The following is a 22166-nucleotide window of genomic DNA, read 5'->3' on the forward strand; positions in this document are numbered from 1 at the left end:
AAAGCCTTGCGTTTTCTGCTGGCCCCGGTTTATGAGTGTTTTGGTTCTTTACTGTCCTATGATCGAGTTGGTACATGCTGCGGGATTCCTGCTAAAGGAAATCCCTCCCAGACAGACCCATCCAAAGTGTCTCGTTGGAGACAGCAATCTCACAAGGTCCTCAACAGCAGCCCCTGCTCTGGGAAATCTCCACGACCCCGCTGATGTGTTTTAGTCTCACTGAGTCAGCATAGCCCTGAGACGCCTGCTCGTACTGTGTGAGGACTCGGTAGTAGTCTGATTATAAAGCTGCCATCTTTCTCCCTTGCCCTGCTCCCTCCCGAACCAGGCTTTGTGTTTCTTTCTTTCCTGATTTTTTCTCAACAGTTTTCCTTCCCTCTTCCAAAGACACTGGGGGCAATGTGATAGTGAGTAGGCAGCCCGTTTTAAATCTCTCTCGATTTTTATTCCCATCGAAGTCAATCGGGAGAAATGTAAAATGGGCTGCACATTTGCTCTTGCCTGTTTTACACCATCACACAGTCAAAATGACCTGCCCACCCTGTCTCTCCCTGGAGTACAACTCCCTCTCCTCTCCTAAAGGCACTGGCTCCCCGGGTTACAGTTCCTCATCTCTCCTGGATGCACCGACTCTCCCTGGGGTACAGATTCGTGGGTGCTCGAATAGCCGGTCTTCATGCGTGAGCCTAGACAGTGAGTGTCCACAGACTATTAGGCCATGGGAGGCATCACAACTGAGTCCACTTCTACCCTCACCGGGTCACTTACTTGGGAAATAAGGATACAAAGGTATCTGCATAAAAGGGTAATTAGGATTAAAGAGATAAAGTACCGCCGGGGCTAAAAAAATGTTGGAGCAGGCTCAGTGGGCCAAATGGCCGCCTCCTGGTCTCATATTCCTGTTCGCACATCGCATCTATCCACAAGGAATTTCCAATAGGAGTCACTGGAGAGTGATCAGGAATTGGAACCATGGTCGATCTTGCCTTTACCCAAACTGAGATGCTCTCCCAGCCCCTCCCGCAACCAGTACCCAGGTTGAAATCCTACTAACCTCCCACCTCTCTGTTGCTCAGCGCTGCTTTGGCAGCAGGGGGGGTGCTGGTAACCTCATATTCCTGTAGGAAGGGACCCTTCCCCAATCCTAACTCAAGTCATGCTGGATAATTTGGTTGCTGGCTGCTTTTATCTTTGGCTGCAACGGGGCAGCCGTGCCTTAAGAGAGAGCGGAAACCTTCCCATGATTCCCTTCGATAATGACCGTCATCTAGACACAAATGCTGCCTGAAGTGTATTTGCCTGGCAACCCGCATGTCAGTTCCAATTCAGGCCAAGCAGTGTACAGCTGGCTTCACATCAGCGCACACCTAATCTAATCACCGAATTCCAATCTACCAAATCACTTCCCATTCTCTCCCATTATGTAGAATTCCAGGGCAATAAATCATTTCCCACTCAGGCCCTATCACAAAACCCTGATCCTAGAACAATGTTTCTCCCCAATTATTGCATGCTTTCAGCACACTGAGTATAATCAGTACCCTGTCTAACCTCACCCAACAGTCACAGAATTAGACTCTAATCTTCCACAGTAATGTATTCTTCTGAGAGCTAATGATTGCATGTATGGCTAAATAATTGAAGTGTTCAGAAGTGATCACAGTCCTTTCGAAATGCACATCGTTTCTGTCACAATTTTCCCCCTGTTCTCCTGCCCCTCTCCTCTTTTGAAGGTGTCAATTTTTTTTGCCTGATTCCGCTCCTGTGACATTTTGCTACGTTAAAGGCACTATATTGTAGGGTCAGCCGTGGCTCAGTGGGTAGCACCCTTGCCTCTGAGTCAGTAGCTTGTGGGTTCAAGTCCCACTCCAGGGACTTGAGCACATAAAAAAAAGCTAGGCTGACACTCCAGTGCAGTGCTGAGGGAGCGCTGCACTGCCGGAGGTGCCGTCTATCGGATGAGACGTTAAACCGAGGCCCCGTCTGCTCTCTCGGGTGGACGTAAAAGATCCTGCGGCACTATTTCAAAGAGTTATCCCCGGTGCCCTGGGGCCAATATTTATCCCTCAACCAACATAACAAAAACAGATTATCTGGTCGTTATCACATTGCTGTTTGTGGGATCCTGCTGTGCGTAAATTGGCTGCCGCGTTTCCCACATTACAACAGTGAGTACATTCCAAAAGTACTTCATTGGCTGTAAAGCGCTTTGAGACGTCCGGTGGTCGTGAAAGGCGCTATATAAATGCAAGTCTTTCTATGTAAATGCGTGCTATTGTTGTTGATAGGTGCTGGGTGACACGAGGGAGAACGTCCACTCGAGCATGGTTCCACTCAAGTACAGTTCTGCTGGTGTACAGTTACACAACTGTCTGTGGTGCCTTACCTAATTGGCCATTCTTCGTGTGGGTTGACGAGGACTGGCTATTCAACCATGAGCCAAAATGAGAATAAGATGTCAAGGGAGGTCCATATGAGAGCAGATTTATCCCCTTGTTTTTTTTACACTGGAAAGGCATTGGACATCCATTGATGGCCATACTCTTGTCAGAGCACCCAGCCTTTGGATGTGGAGTTCTTTAGTGAGGGCAGCACGGTGGCATAGTGGTTAGCACTGTTGCCTCACAGTGCCAGGGACCCGGGTTCAAATCCGGCCTCGGGTGACTGTCTGTGTGGAGTTTGCACATTCTCCCCGTGTTTGCGTGGGTTTCCTCCGGGTGCTCCGGTTTCCTCCCACAGTCCAAAGATGTGCGGGTTAGGTTGATTGGCCATGATAAAAATTGGCCCTTAGTGTTAGGGGGGATTAAATACGTGGGGTTACGGGGATAGGGCTTGGGTGGGATGGCTGTCGGTGTAGGGACCGGGTGCTAGGGTTTGGATGATCAGCCATGATCTCGTTGATTGGCGGAGCAGGCTCGAAGGGCTGAATGGCCTACTCCTGTTCCTATCTTCTATGTTTCTATGTGATCACCGACAGGGCAGTCGAGACTATGTTCCTTTCTGCAGAGCTGAAATGCCATGCTTCACGCAAGGCTCTGTAGTGTAGCAGGTGAGAAATAATGGGCAGTGCCCCACTGCCCACCAGCCAGCAGATCAAAAAAGCCAAGGAAAAGAAGGAAGAAAGAAAGAACTTGTATTTCTATAGCGCCTTTCACTACCTCAGGCCGTCCTAATGCGCATTGCGGCCAATGAAGTACTTTAGAAGTGTAGTCGCTGCTGTAATGTAGGAAACATGGCAGCCAATTTGCGCACAGCAAGCTCCCACAAGCAGCAAAGTGATAACGACCAGATCATCTGTTTTTGGTGATGTTGGTTCATAGAATCATAGAATAGCACAGCACAGAAGGAGGCTATTTGGCCCATCAAGTCTGCGCCGGCTCTTTCGAAGAGCAACCCAGTCAGTCCCACTCCCCCGCTCTTTCCCAGATCCCTGCAATTTTTTCTCCTTCAAGTATTTATCCAATTCCCTTTTGAAGGCCACTATTGAATCTGTGTCCACCAGCCTATCAGGCAGCGCATTCCAAATCCTAACCACTCGTTACATAAAAGAGTTTTTCCTCATGTCACCTCTGGTTCTTTTGCCAGTCACCTTAAATCTGTGCCCTCTGGTTATCGACCCTTCAGCCATTGGAAACAGTTTCTCTTTGTTTACCCAAGCTAAACCCTTCATGATTTTAAACACCTCTATCAAATCTCCTCTTAGCCTTCTCTGCTCCACGGAGGGATAAATATTGGCCAGGACACCGGGGAGAACTCCCCTCTTAGAATTTACAGTCTTCAAGTCAAGCACTCGGACACTCGAGCCAAGGCATGCCAGGCAGGGATGGAGGTAAACGCACGGGTTAATCTGTATCTTTTTATTGAAGGGTAGACGGCCAATTATCGAAGAGCGCCGCTGAAAGATGTCAACTCCCGACCCTCCGATGGGAGGCACACCTCGCCCAGGCCCCTCACCCGGACCCGGACCTTCCCCTGGATCGATGCTAGGCCCCAGTCCTGGACCCTCGCCTGGCTCTGCACACAGTATGATGGGACCAAGCCCAGGGCCCCCATCTGCAGGTCATTCCATGACTCCCCAGGGGCCGGGAGGTTACCCTGCAGAAAGCATACATCAACTTCATAAGGTAACGAGGATTAACTTTACGTGAAAATCTTTACTCCTGTGATGAAGAAACTGTAATGTGTGTTCAAAATTAATCTTAAAAAAGTGGTTGGAAGCAAAAAAAAATGAGGCTCGACTGGTGATTTCTGCTGATGTTTGTTTAGCTCGGTAAACTAGCTCCAATATTCCTGTTCAGACTTTCATAGATTGATACAGCACAGAAGGCCATTCAGCCCAACGTGCCGGTGCTGGCTCTTTGGGCGAGCTATCCAATTAGCCCCACTCCCCTGCTCTTTCCCCACAGCCCTGCAAATGTTTCCTTTTTCTGAGTCCTTACCTCTGTAATCTAAAACACCCCCCACAACACCCCCCCCCCCACCCCCGAGATCTCTGCGCTCCTCTAATTCTGGCCTCTTGAGCATCCCTGATTTTAATCGCTCAACCATTGGTGGCCGTGCCTTCAGCTGCCTGGGCCCTAAGCTCTGGAATTCCCTCCCTAAACCTCTCCTTCTTTAAAACGCTCCTTAAAACCTACTTTTTTTTGGTCATCTGCTCTAATTTCTCCTTATATGGCTCGGTGTCAAATTTTGTTTGATAATACTCTGCAGCACCTTGGGACGTTTTACTATGTTAAAGGCGCTATATAAATACAAGTTGTTGTTGAGTCCCTGAACCCTATCTCTTATCAGTACGGTTAATGGCCAATGCTCTTCTCAGCTTTCTTTCCACACTCTCCTACGCTCCAAATACACATCCTGGACTCAATTCAATTCAATTCAATTCAAATCGCTTTATTGGCATGACAAGTTACATCTTATGTTGCCAAAGCATCGAAAAACATTCATGTTTGTACACAAAAATACAGATCTATCCATACAGTGTATAAACAGATATATCCCTGAGTGTATAAATATACTTTCATATAATTTATATATACTCTTTTCTTATATTTAGTGGTTGTCCCTCTGTTTATGGCAAGCTGTAACATAGTGTGCCACTAGTCACAGAAATCACAGAAACCCCACAGAGGCCATTTTGGCCCATCGAGCCTGCACCGACACATATCCCACCCGATCCCCGTAACCCCTACACCAACACATATCCCACCCTATCCCTGTAACCCCATGTATTTAATCCCCCTAACACTAAGGGTCAATTTATCATAGCCAATCAACCTAACCCGCACATCTTTGGACTGTGGGAGGAAACCGGAGCACCCGGAGAAAACCCACGCAAACACGGGGAGAATGTGCAAACTCCACACAGACAGTCGCCCGAGGCCGGATTCGAACCCGGGTCTCTGGCGCTGTGAGGCAACAGTGCTAACCACTATGCCACCGTGTTACACAATTTCTCTCTTCCCCTAGTAGGTATGGGAGTTTTTGGTCGTCATTCAAATTTCTGAATTCCGGGCATATTTTTGTGAATTTTGGGTAGAAATTCTCCCTTATGCCCTGATATTTTCTACAAGCTGTGAGGAAGTGCTTCTCTGTCTCCACCACTCCCTGACTGCAGTGAGAGCATATCCTGTCCTCTCTTGGTAGCCGGGTCTGCCCTGTGTCTACCTTTTTCGATCGCCAGGCTATGTTCACTAAGTCTGTACATTGTCAAGGTTTTTCTCAGTTTGCTATCCTTTACCATGGTCAGGTAATCAGCCATGTTGTATTGTCTGTTTAGGGCCAAGTAGCAATTGAGTTTGCTTTGGGTTTTTGTTGTTTCTGCCCAATATGACAGATATTTTTCCTTTTGCTTAGCGACGATTGTGTTGGGTCGAATTCTTTGTGTTACGCTGTCACTGTCCTGGGGCTGGTTGTTGTTAGTAGTGTTAGTAGTTACTTCACTCTCCTCCCTGAATCCTACAGGTGTTGAAATCGAGACTCATTACACCGTCTCCAGGAGCCCAAGCTCTGGGATACCTCGCCTCCCTCAGTCCTCCTCTCACAGCCTACAGGCTTTTAAAAGCCAAGCCTGTCTACACCTAACCAGCCTGACTACACCTAACCACCACCCTTTGCATAACCTCCGATACTCCCCTACTCTTCCAACTGTGCTGATGCCCTGCACTACACTCATCTGCCTTATTCACTGGACTCCTTGCATTGAAGTATATACCATTAAGCACGGCCAAACCCCCTTTGTTGTCTATTTTCTAGCCTTTGTTTCCTCTGCCTTCCAAACTCACTCACTAATTTACTGCCTACCATTTCCAGCTGGCATTCTCTCCCTTCTGAACCTACATGGGTACGCACTTGAAGTGCCGTAACCTGCAAGGCTACGGACCAAGAGCTGGAAAGTGGGATTAGGCTGGATAGCTCTTTGTCGGCCAGCACGGACACGATGGGCCGAATGGCCGCCTCCTTCTATGCCGTAAATTTCTATGATTATACTCCTAATCTGTTCTTAACGTTTCTTGGTGGGAGAACATGTTGCTGAGTGGCCCTGGTAGCACAGTGGCTGCTTCCTAACATGCCAGTCGCGAACCTGAATACCATCAAGGCAGCCATTTGCCCACACTTGCCTTCCGCGGCTTTAAAGTGACTTTTGCTAATTCTCAGGGTAAGGGGAGGATATTGAAGACTGTATTAGGTGGCATGACCCCTCCAGGTTCACCTGCCTGCTGCTCGGGTGTCAGCAGTGATGTGGCCCCAATCTACCCTTGCTGAAAATCACAGAGGGGGGAAGATGAGATTTTTTTTAACGCAGTGAGTTATGATGATTCATATCTGCAGGAAGCAGATTCAATAGTAACTTTCAAAAGGGAATTGGATAAATACTGGAAAGGAAATCATTTGCAGGGCTGTGGGGAAAGAGCAGGGGGAGTGGGACTAATTGAAGAGCTCTTTCAAAGGGCTAGCACATGCACGATGGGCCGAATGGCCTCCTGCTCTGTAAGATTCTGTGAATAAAGTTTGTTTTATTTTGTATTTTTTTTAAAATTGTAAACAATATTCTCTACAATGTCAGTTAGATTAGGTATATCTGTCTATTAGCAACCTCTGACACAGGGCACCACAGTGTAATAATCTGACTGCAATGCCCCTTATTACTCTTTGCACCCAATCCCCCTTTTTATCCCTATCTCATATACCACTTTCCTATGCTGTATAACCTCTGACACATCACTTTCGCCCTGTATAACAGCCTGATACACTGTGCCCCTCTGCGTAATATCCCTATGTACCGCAATGCCCTGAGTCACACCCTTGTATACAAATGTTATCTCTATATAAGACCCTGATATATATGTGTTCCCTATGTATAACAGCCTGATATAGCACACCCCTCAGTGTAACACCCTGATATAGCACACCCCTCTGTATAACAGCCTGATATAGCACACCCCTCAGTGTAACACCCTGATATAGCACACCCCTCTGTGTAACACCCTGATACAGCACACCCCTCTGTATAACAGCCTGATATAGCACACCCCTCAGTGTAACACCCTGATATAGCACACCCCTCTGTATAACACCCTGATATAGCACACCCCTCAGTGTAATACCCTGATATAGCACACCCCTCTGTGTAATACCCTGATATAGCACACCCCTCTGTGTAACACCCTGATATACCACACCCCTCTGTATAACACCTTGATATACCACACCCCTCTGTGTAACACCCTGATATAGCACACCCCTCTGTGTAATACCCTGATATAGCACACCCCTCTGTGTAACACCCTGATATAGCACACCCCTCAGTGTAATACCCTGATATAGCACGCCCCTCTGTGTAACACCCTGATATAGCACACCCCTCTGTGTAACACCCTGATATAGCATACCACACTGTGTAACACCCTGATATACCACACTCCTCTGTATAACACCCTGATATACCACACCCCTCTGTGTAACATCCTGATATACCACACCCCTCTGTATAACACCCTGATATACCACACCCCTCTGTGTAACACCCTGATATACCACACTCCTCTGTATAACACCCTGATATACCACACCCCTCTGTGTAACATCCTGATATACCACACCCCTCTGTGTAACACCCTGATATACCACACCCCTCTGTATAACACCCTGATATACCACACCCCTCTGTATAACACCCTGATATACCACACCCCTCTGTGTAACACCCTGATATACCACACCCCTCTGTGTAACATCCTGATATACCACACCCCTCTGTGTAACACCCTGATATACCACACCCCTCTGTGTAACACCCTGATATACCACACCCCTCTGTGTAACACCCTGATATACCACACCCCTCTGTGTAACATCCTGATATACCACACCCCTCTGTGTAACACCCTGATATACCACACCCCTCTGTGTAACACCCTGATATACCACACCCCTCTGTGTAACACCCTGATATACCACACCCCTCTGTGTAACACCCTGATATACCACACCCCTCTGTGTAACATCCTGATATACCACACCCCTCTGTGTAACACCCTGATATACCACACCCCTCTGTATAACACCCTGATATACCACACCCCTCTGTGTAACATCCTGATATACCACACCCCTCTGTGTAACACCCTGATATACCACACCCCTCTGTATAACACCCTGATATACCACACCCCTCTGTGTAACACCCTGATATACCACACCCCTCTGTGTAACACCCTGATATACCACACCCCTCTGTGTAACACCCTGATACAGCACACCCCTCTGTATAACATTCTCTGTTACCATACCTTTCTAGTTATACCACTCCCTCTTCATTTTGCGTGGCTCCTAATGTCTGTTGCAGGGACAGTTCCTGCATTTCTTCGTCGTTTAATGAGGGTAAACAGTTAAGTTCTGGCTGCGTTCTGCTCCTTATCACTCTGTAACTCGGTGTCACTGGTGTCTGAAAGGCTGACTTTGACATTTCTGCTTCGAACACTCTTCGAATACACGTGCAGTAGGCAGGATTCATTGTGCTAATCAGCGGCTGCAGGCTGCCGAAGGGCTGGCTCCATAGGAAGCCTGTCAGTCGCCCCTTCTCTGCTGATTTCAGCAGCTCCCCTCGGGTTACCCCTCACGTGCAAGTACTTTGCCGGTCGTACCAGCCCTTTGTAGAGACCTTCAAGGCACCCGCTATACAGCTCAGTGCTCGGGCTGCTGGGTTAACCACGGCTAAAGCCCCCTCCACCCCCCCTCTCTTTCTTGTTCCATTGCATCTGTTTCCCCAAGAGCCCTGCTCCACAGAGCGGCAGAAGACTGTGACATTAATGGATTGCACAATCTCCGGTGCGAGCTGTGGAATTGCAGCTCTCTGCCAGCTGAAGGGGAACACTGCCTCCAATATCATTTCTCCTTGCAGGCTATGGAATCAATGCACGAGAAGGTGATGCCCGACGACCCACGCTACGGTCAGATGAAGTCTATTGGCATGAGGCCAGGCGGACACAGTGGCATGGGACCACCGCCCAGCCCCATGGACCAGCATTCTCAAGGTACAAGGCTTTGCTTTTTATTTTGTCTTCATGAAAAAAAACCCAACTTGATTGTAATACTATTTCTTTGTTCCCTCTCGTCTTTTGGCTTCTTCTTTTCTGCGCACTTACCCATTTAAAAAAGCAAACTGGCTGACCAGCTCCTGGCCTCTATCAGTGGCACTCGCTGCTCGGAACCATGGGATTACGGTCTGGAGGGACTCGCTCTCCATCTGATTTACTTTCACTCCTTTCCTGTGGAGGAAACTTTTACTGTCCGTTTCGTAACTCACAGCAAGTCCCTTCACCCTCCACCCCCCCCGAACCCTGTGCTCACTGACCGACATTGGGTCCCAGTCTGGCAACACCACGATTTTAACATTTTCCCCCTTGTTTTCAAATCCCTCCATGGCCTCGTCCCACCCTCCCTATCTTTGTAACCTCCTCCAGCCCTATAACCCTCTGAGATCTCTGCGCTCCTCTAATCCTCGTGCGCATCCCCAATTTTCATCGCTCCACCATTGGAGGCCGAGCTTTCACCTGCCTGGGCCCTAAGCTCTGGAATTCCCTCCCTAAACCTCTCCGCCTCTCCGCTTTTAAGACGCTCCTTAAAAACTACCCCTTTGACCAAGCTTTTGGTCACCTGTCCTAATATGTGGCTCGGTGTCAAATTTTGTTTGATAATCGCTCCTGTGCAGCACCTTGGGACGTTTTACTACGTTAAAGGCGCTATATAAATTCAAGTTGTTGTTGTTTAGTGAGCAGGGAAAAATAGTTAATCTGTTACAACTCTTCAATTCCAGGTTACCCTTCTCCTCTGGGAGGTCCTGAGCACGCCCCAAGTCCAGTACCTGCTAACGGCCCTCCTTCAGGACCCCCGATGCCTTCGGGACCGGGTGGCGTTCCTATGGATGGCGGAGACCCCCAGACCCTGGGGCAGCAAAACCGCGGACCCTCTCCTTTCAACCAGGGGCAGCTGCATCAGCTGCGAGCGCAGATCATGGCGTACAAGATGCTAGCAAGAGGCCAGCCCATTCCAGACCACCTGCAGCTGGCCGTCCAAGGGAAGAGACCCCCGCCTGGAATGCAGCAGCAGATGCCGTCACTACCTCCGCCCTCTAACCCTGGCACTGGAGCGGCTTCGGGCCCAGCACCTGGGAGCTACAACAGGCCGCTCGGTACCTACCTCTTCAATTACTTGACGGGTGGCGCTCTTAACTTCCATTGATCGTTAGCGGTGGCGAGCAAGCCAAGCTCCAGTATAAAGCAGACGCACTCATGCCAGCCACTGCACAGAAAGACAACATAAGAAATAGGAGCAGGAGTCGGCCACACGGCCCCTCCAGCCTGCTCCACCATTCAATAAGATCATGGCTGCTCATCGACCTCAACTCCACTTTCCCGCCCGATCTCCATATCCCTTGATTTCTCTAGAGTCCAAAAATCAACGACTCAGCATCCACAGCCCTTTGGGGTAGAGAATTCCAAAGACTCACAACCTTCTGAGTGAAAAAATTCCTCCGCCTCTCAGTCTGAAATGGCCGACCCCTTATCCTGAGACTGTGACCCCTAGTTCTACACTCTCCAGCCAGGGGAAACAGCCTCTCAGCAAGTGTGTTTCTGTCTCTCAAACTCACCAGGATCTCCTCATTTGATCCAATTATTGTATTTAATAATGATCCACAATATCTAGCGCTGCATGCAATATATATATATATCTAAACCCTTAATCATTTGGTATTGCAGCAAACCTATCCGTCTATAATGGCCCAGAAATTCGGGTCGGGGGCTTCCCGCGGGTGCAAGCCCCCGACCTGCACTTACCTAGCGCGCCAGCCGTTGAGCTGTGGGCCCGCGTGGGATTCCGATCCTGGGCCTCCTCCAGCTGCCGGCGCGCAGTGCTTGCGTATCCCAGGGGCGCAGTTAGTTCGAAGCGTCCCCTGGGATCACGTGGGCCATGGAGAGCCAATGGGAGCAGGGAATGCTTCATTCATAAGTTTGACCTGTCAAACCTATAAATACTATAAGCCCCAAAACATCACTAAAACCTCAAATACATTTTTTTTTAAATCACATTTTTAAATAACTATCAATTACATAAAATAATTATTTTAAACAATAATTTAAATTTTTGAAAAAATTAATTACATTTTCTAACGGGGCTAAAAATAAACTTACCTTTCTTTAAAGTATTTAAAAATAATAAACCTGTGGAAAAAATGTTTTAATTTTAATTACTTCACCACTTACCTTGTTAAAAGCAGGCCTTGCGCTTGCTTTTTAAAAGTGTAACTGCTGGAGACTTACCCTCCCGGAGAAACCTGCAAAAAAAACGTAAGTTCGATGCGCACGCGCAGCCTCTTCGCCGCACGCATTCCACCTCTCAACCCCTTCTTTCAAGGGAACGGAAGTGCCGGTTTCCCGCGCATGTGCAGTGCATGCACGAAACCGGCGCTTCCATTGGGCTTACGGGTGAGTACCCAGTGCGTACTCACCCGTGGAGACCTGAATTTCTGGGCCATTATGTATAAATAAATTTGCTACAATACAAAATGATGAAGGGTTTTGATAGAGAGTAAATAAAGAGAAATTGTTTCCACTGGTAGGAGGGTCAGTAACCAGAGGACACAGATTTAAGATAATTGGCAAAAGAACCAGAGGGGGTGATGAGGAGAATATTTTTTACACAGCGAGTTGTTATGATCTGGAATACACTGTCCACAAAGGGCGGTGGAAGCAGATTCAATAATAACTTTCAAAAGGGAATGGATAAATACTTCAAGGGGATAGGTTTGCAGGGCTGTGGGGAAAGGGCAGGGGAGTGGGATTAATTGGAGAGCGCTTTCAAAGAGCTGGGACAGGCACAATGGGCCGAATGGCCTCCTTCTATGCGATAATAAGATTCTATACAAGTGAAAGCCCGACAATCCCCATTAACACGAAGACATCACAAGGAATCTCTCGGTGGTATTAAGGGGAGCTGATAGAGTAGATAGAGAGAAACTATTTCCGCTGGTTGGGGATTCTAGGACTAGGGGACACAGTCTAAAAATTAGAGCCAGGCCTTTCAGGGGTGAAGTTAGGAAACACTTCTACACACAAAGGGTGGTAGAAGTTTGGAACTCTCTTCTACAAACGGTAGTTGATGCTAGATCAATTGTTAACTTTAAATCTGAGATTGATAGATTTCTGTTAACCAAAGGTTTTAAGGGATATGGGCCAAAGGTTTGGCAATATGGTTCTCTGTAAACTTTCATGCCAATAAAGCATTTTAATTGGTAAGTATATGGAGTTAGGTCGCAGATCAACCATGATCTCATGGAATAACAAAAAAGGCTCGAGGGGCTAAATGGCCTCCTCTTGTTCCTATGTTCCTGTGGTGTTTTCTCTGAGTACATTTTTGATTGTGCTTGTGTGGGTGTTCATGTGACAGTGTGCCCGTTGTGGACGGAACTGAGGTTAACATTAAAACTGATGCTGGGAACGTTTTTAGTATCCCCTACTAATTACTAACTTGTCCCCTTCCTCCCTCGTTCTCACTTCTCATCCTGCTGGCTTGCAGTCTGTACAGAATGTGGCACCGTGCATTGAGGCACAGGGTACTGGGGCACCGTGAATTGGAGCAGTGGGTACTGGGGTACCAGCGCAATGGGGTACTGGAACACCGTGCATTGAGAGACTGGGTACTGGGGCACCGTGAATTGGAGCAGTGGGTACTGGGGTACCAGCACAATGGGGTACTGGAACACCGTGCATTGAGGCACAGGGTACTGGGGCACCGTGAATTGGAGCAGTGTGTACTGGGGTACCAGCACAATGGGGTACTGGAACACCGTGCATTGAGGCACAGGGTACTGGGGCACCGTGAATTGGAGCAGTGGGTACTGGGGTACCAGCACAATGGGGTACTGGAACACCGTGCATTGAGGCACAGGGTACTGGGGCACCGTGAATTGGAGCAGTGGGTACTGGAACACCGTGCATTGAGGGACTGGGTACCAGTATATTAGGGCACCAACACATTGGAGTACAGGGCACTTGAGCATCAGCGTATTGGGGCACAGGGTACTAGGGCGTTGGGCTCTGGAGCACCCACATGTGGTAGCATGGTAGCGTGATTTCCCCCTCTAGTGAGCTGCAGGTCTCGGTTGTGCAGGGGATGCTGAGAAGGTCCCAGGTGACCTGCGCAGGTCTGACGAGAAGCAAGATCAGAGGGAGCATCATCACCGAACAGCTCTCCTGCCTTTGTGGCAGTATAAGAGTTTGATTAAGTGGTAACCTGGGACTAGCTGCCCCACTGACCCAGGAAGAGGTATGGTCTGGGAAGGTCTAGAAAAGGGAGAAGCACAAAAATGTCTTGGCAGAAGGACCTGCCAAAGTACTGGTGCTCACACAAGCTTCCCATTGTTTTGTTTGTCTTGATTTCAACTTCTAAAACCAACCCCACCTGTGCCATTGCATCCATTTGATTTTCTCTCTTCCCCTGCCCTCTTTTCCCTCACAGGAATGGGAGGATCCAACATGATGCCACCAGGATCTGCTGGAGTCAATCAGGGAATGCAGTGCCAGCCTCCTGGTGGCCTATCCAAACCCTGGCCAGAAGGTAAGGCTCTTTGATGTTTGGAATTGTCAAGAAATCAAGATGAACGGCCAAGGCTCCTAGTGCGGGACAGGGCTGAGGGTAAAAGCGAAGACAAGGTAGAACAGGAAGCAGCGATTGTGTGACCCCGAGCTTGTGTTCTAAAAGAAGATGGGAAGAATGGAAGACTGAGGGCTTTGAGGAGTTCCACCATTTCTCAAGCTCTGCAAAGGAATGAGTTAGAGATGGTGCGATGAGTTTAATTTCAACATAGTGAGGAGGAAGAAAGTGTAAGAGGGGGTCTTTGGAGGAACAAGTGTGGTAACTTCAAAGGAGCCCTTTCAACGGGTTGATTTACAAGGACAGGCTGTGTATATACATGCAAGCGCAGGAGATGCAACACATGCCCTTATACCTCCCCCCTTCCCACTGTCCAAGGCCCCAGACACCCCTTCCAGGTGAAACAGCGATTTACTTGTACTTCTCGCAATCTAGTATACTGTATTCGCTGCTCACGATGTGTTCTCTACAATGGGGAGACCAAATGCAGACTGGGTGACCGCTTTGCGGAACACCTCCGTTCAGTCCGTAAGGGGGACCCCGAGCTCCCGGTCGCCTGTCATTTTAATTCACCGCCCCATTCCCACTCAGACCTCACCGTCCTCGGCCTCTTGCATTGTTCCACGGAAGCTCAGCGTAAGCTTGAGGAACAGCACCTCATCTTCCGATTAGGCACTTTACAGCCTTCCGGACTCAATATAGAGTTCAACAATTTCAGATCATAACCTCGGCCCCTATCACATATATATATTTTCTTTTTTTTTATCCACAATTTTTGTTTGGCCCCTTTTCTTTTCTTCTTCCCTCCCACGTGGCAGCTGTCCTTCATTCTGCCAGCGCAATTCACACTTCATCCAGAGCCATCCTTTGTTCCTTAACCAGCCCCATTACCACCTCCTCTCGCCTTGAATATCTCTTAATGTCTCTCAATCTCTCCTGCTTTCTATCCTATCACTGACCTTCCCTTTTGTTCTTTCATCCCCTCCCCCTTTTCCCAGCCCCTAAACTTGCTTTCCATTTCCTGCTTTTTTCCAGTTCTGACGAAAGGTCATCGACCTGAAACGTTAACTCTGTTTCTCTCTCCACCGATGCTGCCTGGCCTGCTGAGTGTTTCCAGCATTTTCTGTTGTTATTTCGGATTTCCAGCATCCGCAGTATTTTGCTATCATATATACTTGGCTTGTATATCCTTGAGTATAGAAGGTTGAGGGGTGATCTGATCGAGGAGTTTAAAATGTTAAAGGGATTCAATAGGGTATTGAGAAACTATTTCCTCTGGTGCCGGAATCAAAAACAAGGGGGTACAATCAATGTTCCCTCTTATTTTTGGGGGGCGGGGTGCGGCCCCTTTAAGGGGCTGCGTAGCCCAGACACAGCTGCACGCATGCGCAAAACTTTACATTGAAAAAGCCGGTCCCGGGCTGCGCAGGACTGGCAGCGAGGTGCATGGCCATGCACCTTATAAGGACTGTTGGGCACAATCTTAAAATAAGAACTAGGCCGTTCAGGAGGGAAATCAGGATGCACTTTTTCCACACAAAGGGTAGTAGAAATCTGGAAAACTCTCACCCTGTGGATGTTGGGGGACAATTGGAGCCTTCAAGACTGAGATTGCTAGATTTTTGTTGGATAAAGGTATCAAGGGATATGGAACCAAGGCAGGCAAATGGAGTTGAGGAGCAGATCAGCCATGATCTAATTGAATGGCGGAGCAGGCTCGAGGAGCTGAACGGCCTTCTCCTGTCCCTATGTAAGCACTGACCAGAGTGGTGTTGCTTTAGAATTGACGAGAAAGATTGCAATAGAAAGAGGGGCCAGCCGCTGGAAGTGAGTTAGTTAAAGATCAAGAGATGTCACGATACGTCCCTTGTAATTTTACATGACGGAAGTGCAACCCATTGAGAAAAACGAGCTGATTCAGTTTCCAAAGAGCCAATAATCAGGGCTCAGAAGCAGGTTCTGTCTTCCCATGACAGAGATGCTGTGATGTGGTTTCTATTGCTAACCTCAAAACACAAAGTAAGGAGTCACGTGGCATTTTGAACTAAGTGGTGTTTCCAAATGATCTCTGAATCGACGGGAAGAACAATCTGTGGGGTTTGATTGCTTCCTTTCATTAAGAGTAATGGGCCTAAAACACCAGCAAAATGCAGGTCTGGTGATAGCAGGGCTTTACACACCTCGGAATGGTAATGCTATGTCGTTTGGAAAAGAAAAAGAAAGCCTTACGTTTATGTAGCACCTTTTCACGTCTCTCAAAAAATACTCCAGATCACTTCACACTCAATGAATTACTCGTTAGCACAGGAACTATTGTTGTGTAGACCAGCACAGCAGCCATTTTGCACACAGCGAGATCCCACAAACAGAAACGACCAGTTAATCTCTTTTGGTGGTGTTCGTTGAGGAAGGAATGCTGGCCAGGACACCGGAAGAACTCCTGCTCTTCTTTGCATGGGATGGGATCTTCAACATCCATCTAAACCACTGGAATCGCCACACGGACGGGCAAAAGACTCACCCTTGGTTTGGGTCATTCGAGAACGCAGTACTTCCTCAGAACGCCACTGGATCATTAATCTTCATGAAGGTGTCAGCCGTGGCTTTGTGGGTCGCACTCTCGCCTCTGAGTCAGAATGTTGCGTGCTCAAGTCCCACTCCAGAGACTTGAGCATAAAATCCAGGCTGACACTCCCAGTGCAGTACTGAGGGAGCGCTGCACTGGGACTGTCAGCCTGGATTTTGTACTCAAGTCTCTGGAGTGGGACTTGAGCACGCAACATTCTGACTCAGAGGCGAGAGTGCGACCCACTGAGGGAGTGCTGCACTGTCGGAGGGGCCTTCTTTCTGATGAGACATTAAATCGATGCCCCCTCAGGTAGATGTAAAAATCCCACGTCGCTATTTTGAAGAAGAGCGGGGGGAGTTCTCCCCGGTGTCCTGGACTAATATTTATCCCTCAACCAACATCACTAAAACAGATTATCACGTTGCTGTTTGTGGGAGCTTGCTGTGCGCAAATTGGCTGCCGCGTTTCCTACATTACAACAGCGACTCCACTTCAAAAGTACTTAATTGGCTGTAAAGCGCTTTGGGATATTCTGAGGTCAGGAAAGCAGCGATATAAAGGCAAGATCTTTCTTTCATTATGTTCTGGAGTTGGGCTTGAACTCACAAACTTCTGATTCGAGACAAGCTTAGCAGGACTGGGGGGACCGCCCATTTACTGGTAAGTGCCGACTAGCCTCAGGTGATCCGGCAGAGGTGGGCAGCACCGTTCCAGAGTTCCCTGTAACCCTCACGGCCTTTTGTTTTCTGTTTCAGGTCCCATGGCCAATGCCACTGCTCCGACCAGCGCCCCCCAGAAGCTGGCACCCCCCCAGCCTACAGGCCGACCTTCCCCGGCGCCGCCAGCCGTGCCCCCCGCCGCCTCCCCGGTGATGCCACCTCAGACGCAGTCACCAGGGCAACCGGCTCAGCCAGCCCCGATGGTGCAGCACCATCAGAAGCAGAACCGGATCACCCCCATTCAGAAACCACGAGGGCTGGACCCAGTGGAGCTGCTCCAGGAACGCGAGTATCGGTAAGAAGAGGCTGACGATATTCTAGGATGGAATGCATGTTTGTAGGTTACATTGGTCCAGGCCCTGACTATCTCGGTCCATTCAGGTTTCCAGGCAAATTACGTGGGTGTATTTTAAAATTCTCATCCTTATTTTCAAATCCCTCCATGGCCTCGCCCCTCCCTATCTCTGTAACCTCCTCTAGCTCTACAACCAACGTTCCCTGTAAGCCGCGCAGCCGGCTCACCGGCTTATAAATAGGAAAAACCACGCATGCGCAGTATTTTGAATGGGCCACGCGTCCCCTTAAAGGGGCCACGCACCGAAAAAATAAGGGAACAGTGCCTACAACCCTCCAATATCTCTGCGCTCCTCCAACTCTGGCCTCTTGCATATCTGCAATTTTAATCGCTACACCATTGGCGCCCATACGTTCAGCTGCCGAGGCTATAAACTCTGGAATTCCCTCCCTAAGCCTCTCCGCCTCTCTATCCCTCTTTCCTCCTTTAAGATGCTCCTTAAAATCTACCCCTTTGACTGAGCTTTTGGTCACCTGTCCTAATATCTCCTTGTGTGGCTCGGTGTCAAATTTTGTTTGTTAACGCTCCTGTGCAGCGCCCTGGGACGTTTTACTACATTAAAGGCGCTATGTAAATGCATGTTGTTGTTGTGGTGCGTTGAGTATGTTACCTGGGCTTCTGACACTTAATGTCCTCCTTGAGCGATCAAAATCCCAAGTGCGCCTTCTAGTGGCAGAAGCATGACACTGCAGTATGTCAATGTACTTTACAGGTCCAGTAGCATTTTAACGTGACATTTTCTGCATATTCTGCTCTTTAATAAAGCTGGTGAAAAACTTCTGCCCCACGTAATGTGCCCTCCCATTAATGCGCTGTTTCAAAAAGTAGAATTACAATTGCATGTGTAGTGAACGCAGTGACCAGTGCTGTGTTTTATACCTGTGAAATTTCTGCCTCTCGAGACCCTCCTCTGGCCTTTAGCTACAATGTCCAGTGTCCAGAATCGCACCGCTGATGTTCAGTTTTTGTTGGCAGGCTGCAAGCACGAATTTCCCATCGGATCCAAGAGCTGGAAAATCTCCCTGGCTCACTGGCGGGAGACCTCCGCACCAAAGCAACCATTGAACTCAAGGCTCTGCGGCTCCTTAATTTTCAAAGGCAGGTTTGTATCGGATCAAGGAAGCTTTTATTTCTCTTCACGACCCACTTTGCACCGTAACCGTGGCCTCGCTGACTACAAATTAAAAAATAAATGTACACACTGCATGCAATCCAAATACGGAATCCCTTGTGTGAGTTCTATTTCGAAGCACTGCTAACAGCTCCCCACTGCGCGCTGAATCCTGCCCGGCCAGACACAAGCGTTCCCGACAGCAACGCCATGAGAACAGCTCTCACTTTCACTCACTCACTCACTCTCTCTCTCTCTCTCTCTCTCACTCACTCTCTCACACTCACTCTCTCACTCTCTCACACATTCTCTCACTCTCTCACACACACTCACTCACTCACTCTCTCTCTCACACTCACTCTCTCTCACATTCTCCCTGTCTCTCACTCACTCTCTCTCACTCACACACACTCTCTGTCTCACACACACACACTCTCACACACACACACACTCTCGCACACACTCTCACACACATACACACTCACACACACACTCTCACACACACACACACTCTCGCACACACACTCACACACACACACACTCACACACACTCACACACACACACACACACTCACACACAGTCTCACACACACACTCTCACACACACACTCTCTCACACACACACACACAGTCTCTCACATACACACACACTCTCTCACACACACACTCTCCCACACACACACACGGTCTTACACACACACGGTCTCACACACACGGTCTCACACACACACACTCTCACACACACACACACACACACACAGTCTCACACACACACACACACTCTCACACACACACACACAGTCTCTCACATACACACACACTCTCTCACACACTCACACACTCTCACACACACTCTCACACACACACTCTCCCACACACACTCTCCCACACACACACACACTCTCACACACACACGGTCTCACACACATGGTCTCACACACACACACACGGTCTCTCACACACACACACACACTCACAAACACACACTCACACAACACACACACATACACACACACTCTCATACACACACCCTCTCTCACACACACACACACACTCTCACGCACACAGTCTCACACGCACGCACACACTCTCACACGCACACAGTCACACACACACACACACTCTCTCACACACACACACACGGTCTCTTACACACACACATACGTCTCACACACACACACAGTCTCACACACACACACACACACACACACGGTCTCACTCACACACACGGTCACACACACTCTCACACGACACACGGTCTCACATGACACATTCTCACTCTCCAGCCCCTGCTGAGCTGCTCTTCTTGGCTAGCTCCATCTGCTGCCGGCTCCCTCTTGCCTCCCCGTCGCCGGACCAGCACAGTGTTCCTCTTTAGTTCAACAGAACTTCTCTGTCCAATCCAGGAGGCACACACCGTAGGAACAGGTGGAGGCCATTTAGCCCCTGGAGCCTGTTCTGCCATTCAAAAAAAAAGAAAGACTTGCATTCATATAGCGCCTTTCACTGTTGTAAATGTATGAAATGCAGCAAGTTGCACACAGCAAGGTCCCACAAACAACAATGTGATAATGACCAGATAATCTGTTTTTAGTGACGTTAATTGAGGGAGAAATATTGACTAGGACACCGGGTATAACTCCCCTGCTCTTCTTTGAAATAGTGCCATGGGATTTTTTACGTCCACCTGAGAGAGCAGACTGAAGTCTCATCCGAAAGACGGCACCTCCGACAGTGCAGCACTCCCTCAGTACTGAACTGGAATGTCAACCTAGATTATGGGCGCAAGTCTCTGGAGGGCGAATTGTGTGCAAATTGGCTGCCGCGTTTCCTACATTACAACAGTGACTACACGTCAAAAGTACTTCATTGGCTGTAAAGCGCTTTGGGACATCCTAAGGTCGTGAAAGGCACTATATAAATGCAAGTCTTTCTTTCCAATTCAGATATTTTTCAATTGTTTTTATCTTTTTCAAAAGGGTGGCAACAATAAGAAGCCTGGCACCTTGTCTAGTTCAGCTCATTGCTTAGATCCTTACAGAAAACTGGTTCTGACTGTTTTCATCTTCAATGTGCTGGGAATGTTCCCCTGCATGGAATTAACTATGTGTCTTCTTCCTTTCTGAATGCTTTAACCTCGTCTGCCTTCACTACACTAGATAGAGTCAGTCCCATGGATTCTCTGACCCTCTCCCACACACAAGTGTTAGGAACAAAGGGTCGTTGTCTGACTGATTGGGGGCACTGGTGACACTGTCAGAATTTAAATCTTTTACATTGGGTCATTATATCAGTGTAAAAACTTTCCTAGATTATACCGTAAGCCTCCTAACTTTTGTGAGCGCTTGCATTTCAGAATTTAAACTTACAGCAGATTTGCAACAATTACCTTTTAATTCATTCAAAACACAGGTTGCAGGCAGCTGCAATACCTCCATATTACAACAGGTGTCGACACAGAGCTGTGGTTGCTCCTGTTCTCAGCAGCACCGCCCACAGGTACTGATGGGTACTGCAGCCATATTCAATCTATTGATTAAAGATGGATTCATGCTGGAGAGTGCATGCTTGACCTGTTAAAATTAAAAACTGTGCACGTTTATGGTTTGGGGCAGTGGGCAGAACCTTTACCCATCAGCCATTGGGGCAATGGACAGTGCCTTTTCCCATCAGCCATTTGGGCAGGGCCTTTACCCATCATCCATTGGGGCAGTGGGCAGTGTCTTCCCATCAGCCATTGGGGCAGAGCCTTTACCCATCAGCCATTGAGGCAGCGCCTTTACCCATCAGCCATTGGGGCAGGGCCTTTACCCATCATCCATTGGGGCAGTGGGTAGTGTCTTTTCCCATCTGCCATTGGGGCAGTGCCTTTACCCATTAGCCATTGGGGCACTGTCTTTACCCACCATCCATTGGGGCAGGGCCTTTACCCATCATCCATTGGGGCAGTGCCTTTACCCATCAGCCATTGAGGCAGTGCGCAGTGCCTTTACCCATCAGCCATTGGGGCAGTGCCTTTACCCATCATCCATTGGGGCAGGGCCTTTACCCATCATCCATTGGGGCAGTGCCTTTACCCATCATCCATTGGGGCAGTGCCTTTACCATCAGCCCTTGAGGCAGTAGGCAGTGCCTTTACCCATCAGCCATTGAGGCAGTGCCTTTACCCATCAGCCATTGGGGCAGTGCCTTTACCCATCAGTCATTGGGGCAGTGGGCAGAGCCTTTACCCATCAGCCATTGGGACAGTGCCTTTAC

The 22166-nt window shown here is 48.6% G+C and overlaps 1 protein-coding gene across 3 annotated transcripts in view; it reads left to right on the forward strand.

Moving 5' to 3' along the window:
* Positions 1-22166, forward strand: part of LOC147097656 (SWI/SNF-related matrix-associated actin-dependent regulator of chromatin subfamily A member 4-like) — a 137531-nt gene that overhangs the window by 19082 nt on the left and 96283 nt on the right. For 2 of the 3 annotated variants that reach the window (XM_085971651.1, XM_085971649.1), the window contains exons 2-7: positions 3872-4124; positions 9404-9536; positions 10319-10693; positions 14020-14118; positions 17479-17737; positions 18773-18899. In XM_085971651.1, the coding sequence (XP_085827777.1) occupies positions 3903-4124; positions 9404-9536; positions 10319-10693; positions 14020-14118; positions 17479-17737; positions 18773-18899 (1215 nt within the window). In that variant the 5' untranslated portion in view covers positions 3872-3902. Of the gene's footprint in view, positions 1-3866; positions 4125-9403; positions 9537-10318; positions 10694-14019; positions 14119-17478; positions 17738-18772; positions 18900-22166 lie in introns of all 3 variants that reach the window. The other variant, XM_085971650.1, reaches the window with a different exon arrangement.

The sequence above is a fragment of the Somniosus microcephalus genome, chromosome 31 (genome assembly GCF_052327205.1).
Source record: "Somniosus microcephalus isolate GS21.2 chromosome 31, FLI_Smic_1.0, whole genome shotgun sequence".
Taxonomy (NCBI): domain Eukaryota; kingdom Metazoa; phylum Chordata; class Chondrichthyes; order Squaliformes; family Somniosidae; genus Somniosus; species Somniosus microcephalus.